Raw genomic sequence first — 6000 nt, 5'->3', positions numbered from 1 at the left:
TGATACAACAACCATGTTAACCAAGTTTCTCGAAGTCTTATTCAAACTTCCCTCGCTTCAAACTTCTGTCACGGCATTTGCAACACACAAACAGCGCCACATCGGGACCTCGCCAATGTGGAGATTGTGTTGCCCGCACAGAACGGCCCGTTAGCAGCCGCGTTTATTTTTTCTTCGTCCCTCTCCTCTCGCTCTCCTCACCACGGGCAGGCAAACATTGACGAGTACACCGCCGGTAGATACGGGCACTCACTCTCCCAGGCACGTACGAAGCGCAGCGCTCCGCCCGCAAGGCGGACTTCGTCCCGAGCATCGAGATAGCGGTGCACGGCGCGGGTAACGGTCGCTGCCGCCTCCGTGCCTTGTCATAAACTCTGCTGGAGACGACGTGCGAGGAGGAAACGCTTTCTTGAAGCTCTCTCACACACACACACACTCTCTCTCTCTCACCTTTATCCCTATGCCTACGTATGGAACCCTCGTCCACGGACCCCACGTTTCGCTGTCTTTGCGATAACGGCCGAGTGAGTTCAAACGGGAAGCATTCTGAGCGTTGGGGCTTGCTCACCTGGGGCTGGCGTCGCACCGGCCACCGCCCCTGCGTAATCTACATTCCTTGGCCGAGGCCGCACTCCTCACAGTGTGAAGCTCGCGTGTGTGCGTTAAGTGGTGGTGTGAAATTTGAGCCATTCGTGCCCCGGAAAAATTAGAAGCTATGGACGAAGGAGTAGCCTGCGTGAAGTACATTCTCATCACGTGCAATCTGCTCGTCTGGGTAAGTGAGCGCGAAACTGGGTGGCGTCAGGTTCAAACGTAATGTCGGAGCGTTGTTTTGTTGGCCACGTTAGGCCTAAGTTCAAATCTCGGGCTGACGATCTTGTTTTTCTTCTCCTTTGTCGACGGCATTTTCTCGTGTCGCGTTTCTTATAGCTGGAAGAGAGTCCGCCACTCTAGAAGAGCCAAGCGTTACTTCTTGCATCTCGAGTAAGATTATTCACGTGACTTAACAGTTACCTTATAATGACGTGAATCATTCGTTGACGCAGGCATAATACTTTTTTTATCTAAAGGGAAAATTAAGGCAGAGTATTTATTAATCAAACTGCGGGAAATTTCGAATTGGACACCAAGAAAGCCCGTGAACAGTTGCACACATCTGAATTAAGGCAGACGCCTGAAAAACAACCGAGATGAACTAACAAACAATGAGTCATCCAAGTTTAACTGCTACTGTTTGTGAACTCCTACCGGCAAAACTCTATTCGGGCAGCAAATTACGTCTGCATTTATTGCTCTGTTTTTAGCAGGCACTCTCAGGTAGCATAAAAAATGAATCTTGCAAGCGATCTTAGGAAATTGATTCTTTATTATTTGATTCGGCAACAATTATTGTGGTAGGGCCCATTTCCGCAAGCTGAAGTAGGCGTTCAGCAGGGTGATGAGTACCTTCAGCAAGGCTCTGATGTTGGCGTGCCATCTTCGATGTAGCCAATTTCCTCATTATATATACAGTCATATCAGAAGAAGCCAAAAAAGACACCAATGATAGCATAGGGGTAATTACTTGTACTTATTAATGGACAATAACTAAATGGTAACTTCATGGAAAGGAAAGTGGATGAAAAATCAACTGCCTGCAGGTGGGGAACGAACCCACGAGTTTGGATTACGCGTGCGATGCCCTTACCAATTGAGCTATCACGGCGCCGTGTTCCCATGCTCTTTGTGGGGTATTTATGTTTATGTTCTAGAACTAAACCTGGGGGTGTCAGCCAGCGCAACCACTCACAAATTCTATGCTGTCCTCCGTGTCTTTGTTGGTTTCTTGTGATATGCCTAATAAAAATCGGTCCCCTCTTTGGCCCTCTCGTTTATATATATATATATATATATATATATATATATATACATAGTATGATAACGTTTTTTGCTGCTTTTGGCTCACTTTTCACATCTGCGACAACATCTAAAACAAGTACGTTTATGGTTTTTCAGAAAAAGCACCTTTCCAAATACTGTAGCCAATAGTAGTCAGAAGGGTCCTTGCCGCACTGTTTTTCTCTCCATGTTTATAACTTTGCTGCGCTCACTTCTCTTACTAAGCGTGTTCCCAGACGCTTTCCTGCTGGTGTGTTCGGGTGTGCAAATATTTGAAACGATGTACTGTGGAATACAAGCATCTGCGCGTTTTAAGATTACCATACCCACGAAGCACTGCTAGCCGTTATCCGTTTCCCTCAATCTCTCGCTATAGTGTAATTCAGACAGTGGGGAAGCATGACAGCCACCCAGCAGAAATCGATTTGTTGTTATATGAAGGATTTCAACGGCTGTCACTATTTCAGCGACAGAATTTTATTTCTTTTTCTGTGGTATTACCGTATTTCTGATACGTTTATTTTATCTGTAGTGGCATACCCATCGCGTTTTCGTAGAGAAAACTAAAACACATCTCAACACCCGTAAAACCTTGTGTGATGTTATTATCAGGAAATCTACATATAGTACGTTATATTTGATTAAAATAACGGGCAAACATGACAGCCGCCCAGTAGAGGTCGATTTGTTCCGGCATAAAGGATTTCAACGGCTGTCATCATTTCAGCGAGAGCTCTTTTTCTGTTGTCTTACCGTATTTCTCATTTGTTTCTTTTCTGTAGCGCCATACCCACCCCGCCTTCATAGAGAAAACTGAAACACGTCTCAACACTCGTAGAACATTGTGCTCTTATTTGAACAAATCAACATATAATGTGTTATATTTGAGTAAGATAAGATTTCACATAAACTGTACAGAGAGCTGACAATACCAGCTGACGCGCCCGACGTATAAAAGTGATTTTTTTTCTGTCACAGTATGGTTTATAGGCCACGTCGAGACTTTAACGTTCGGTGTCGTGGGGAAGCTCTTGTACATTTCACCTTGAAAATCTTGTTTTTGGACGTGCATAGGAAAAAGAGAAACTCAGATTCAGTAATGGCAAATAATATTCCACTTATGCCGATGCCAAAGGGACGGTGTCAAAAGATTTTGGCATTGCTCAAGCCAGATGAAAAATAAATGACCGTTTGCTGGGAAAGAGGCAAAATCCTAAAACAGTAGAAAACAGCAAAAATCGCAATGATCCCGAAGCCAGGCAAAGAACTACAGCTTGAAAACCTCAGACCAATCTCGCTGACCTCAAGCATTGGGAAATTGATGGAACACGTGGTCCTCGACAGATTAAACATATACATGGAGAACAGAGAAGCCTTTCCACACACAATGGTGGGCTTCCGCCCGAAGTTATCGACGCAAGATATAATGCTGAGAATTAAGCGCCAAATAATAGACGGAAACGGCTGCTCCTGGATGGATACCAGGGCCATACTGGGACTAGACCTAACCAAGGCCTTTGACAATGTGAAACATGAAGCCATATTGGAAAACCTGGTAAAATTAGGAGTTGGGCGTAATACGTACGATTATAATAAAGACTTTCTATCTGACAGAAGAGCAATCTTAACAATAGGAGGAGTGGCGTCGGACGAACTAGAGATGGGGAGCAGAGGTACGCCGCAAGGCTCTGTCCTCTCGCCTTTTCTCTTCAATGTCGCCATGATAGGCCTCCCAGAAATACTTAATAACATTGAAGATCTAAATCATAGCCTACACGCCGATGATATTACGCTATGGATAGCGGGAGCCAGTGATGGTCATATTCAGGACACACTGATGCGGTAGAATCATACGTTGGGTCGAGAGGTCTGGGATGCTCCCCGCAGAAATCCGAGCTCCTGCTATACCAGCCAACGTCAAGAGGGAAAAAGAAAACTGAAGTCCCCAATATACAGCTCTTCGCAAACCAAGGACAACCCATACCGCTGGTTACAAGTATAAAGATCCTCGGTATGCGGATTCATAACAACGGCTACAATATTGAAACCGTCAGACAGTTAGAAAGCACTACATATCAGACAACGCGTCAGATTTCGCGCATAGCAAATAAACACCACGGTATGAAAGAAAATAGCTTGATCAGACTAATTCAAACCTTTGTTCTCAGCCGGATCGTCTACGTAGCGCCATTATTAGACCTTAAAACTGATGAAAAGAAAAGAATCAACGTCATGACCAAGAAAACCTACAAGCAAGCTCTGGGGATCCCGGTCTCCATTTCGAATGAACGTTTCGAGGCACTGGGGCTCCATAACACCATAGAAGAGTTGATTAGAAGCTCACAGAACTGCCCAGATGGAGAGGCTCTCCAAAAGTCAAACCTGAAGACAAATTCTGGAATCACTGCGCTTCAACTATGAACCCAGAACTGACATCAAAACAGATATACCAGCGGACATTAGGAGACACCAATATATACCTCCGTTACCCAAACACATGCATCCTTCGCACAACGAAGAACAAAGAAAAAAAAGAGCCAAAGCATTAGGAAGAAGGTTTGGTAATTCTAAAGATGTGCTATATGTAGACGCAGCCGACTACGAACATCAAGATGCCATGGCAGTGGCAGTAGTCAATAATCAAGGACATGCAATTGCGTCAGGCACAGCCCTAACAACAACGCCAGAGGTAGGGGAAGAGGTCGCCATTGCACTCGCAATGACATCTTCTCCCAAATATAAAATTTTAATAAGTGATTCCAAGACCGCCATATTAAATTACGCTAAAGGACGCATCCCGCCAAAGGCGCAAAAAATCCTCCAGGCTGGTTTCCACGGAGACTGAGTTAGGGGAATACAAATCATGTGTGCACCAGCCCACTGTGGCCTGCCAGGCAACGTGAATGCGCATGACGCGGCTCGAGGTTTCGCAGACCGAGACGACGTCACCAACACCATTACGGACGCATTCGCAATCCGCCGGTCGGGCAGAGATAGGCTGGTTTCCTTTAGGGAAATCATTGATCATTACAGACAAGCCAGGGCTAGATATCCGGCAGCACATTTCTCATTAAACAAGTGGCAATCGGTGGCTTGGCGGCTAATACAAACCAACACATTCCCCAACCCCATTGCCTTCAGTCACTGTCACCCAGACGTATTGACCCTTTTCGCGGCGCTCCCGTGGGCGCTGCCATGTTTGATCACGTGGTGACGCGTCCATTGCTTGCCTCAGCCGCCTCCGTTGCCTCCGCGTTTACAATACAAGCGTGTGACGCCGGCGCGGCGCAGCAAACCGCTGTTTCCACGCGTATCGTAGAGGGTGACTGCGTGCACGACACGAAGCTTTGGGTGACAGCTTTAGAGGCCATGTAAGTGCTTTCAGAGCTCATTGCGCCTTGTCCAAACGGCGTGAGCAGCGTATACGGTGCTTGTACTAAGAGCGGGGCTAGAAATGTATTCCAAGCTGTCCAATCTTTCCGCTTATGAAATAAATCGGGATTAGTGTGCTCTGCGTTCTTTATTACGCAAACATTTTGAACCAGTGGCTTGTCATATTTCTGACTCAGTAAAGTTCCTCGGTGCGGCCACTATCTGATTGTTTATTTTCAGCGTAATCACACGCGGGTGTGCTCTGCTGCGATAAATTTGTTCTTGCTGCGCACAAAGCTTGGAATTTAAAGGTTGTGTACTTTGCGGTAGCTCGTAGCAAAGACATATTATCGCTAGTCCCTCGCTTATTCTGTGGACCGTCGCGAAACATTCAGCTTACAACATTCGTGTCTTGTCGGTGTAGTCGCCGTCACTCATGCTTCGGCACATTGATTGAAGTGTGCGCCTCTTCACTCTCACAATGGCGATAGGGTGGGCGTAAGTTTTCGTGCGAGTAAGGGTGGATGTGTGTAGATAGCGTGCGTGAAACTTACTATGCCAGTAAGTGGCACTACTTCATTTTTTAACGAGCAGTACTCACTCCAAAGTGCCGACGTTCCGGAGTTGAAGTCCTTTCTTTGGAGGTTGGTTATACAGCGCAGGCGGATGAATTATATTTTTTATCCTTGAGGAAATCCGTGCATCGCGAAGGGCGGCAACAAAGGCAGTCATTATGTAGCAGCGGCGGCA

General features: G+C 46.1%; 1 protein-coding gene across 1 annotated transcript in view; it reads left to right on the top strand.

Moving 5' to 3' along the window:
• Positions 1-509: 509 nt before the first annotated feature.
• The window catches only part of LOC119450884 (CD9 antigen-like), a 54561-nt gene continuing 49070 nt past the window's right edge, over positions 510-6000 (top strand). The window contains exon 1 of the mRNA XM_037714360.2: positions 510-775. Within this exon, the coding sequence (XP_037570288.1) occupies positions 716-775 (60 nt within the window). The 5' untranslated portion in view covers positions 510-715. The remainder of the gene's footprint in view (positions 776-6000) is intronic.

The sequence above is a fragment of the Dermacentor silvarum genome, chromosome 4, assembly GCF_013339745.2.
Source record: "Dermacentor silvarum isolate Dsil-2018 chromosome 4, BIME_Dsil_1.4, whole genome shotgun sequence".
In the NCBI taxonomy this organism is placed as follows: domain Eukaryota; kingdom Metazoa; phylum Arthropoda; class Arachnida; order Ixodida; family Ixodidae; genus Dermacentor; species Dermacentor silvarum.
This window is presented reverse-complemented; position numbering and strand designations above follow the sequence as displayed.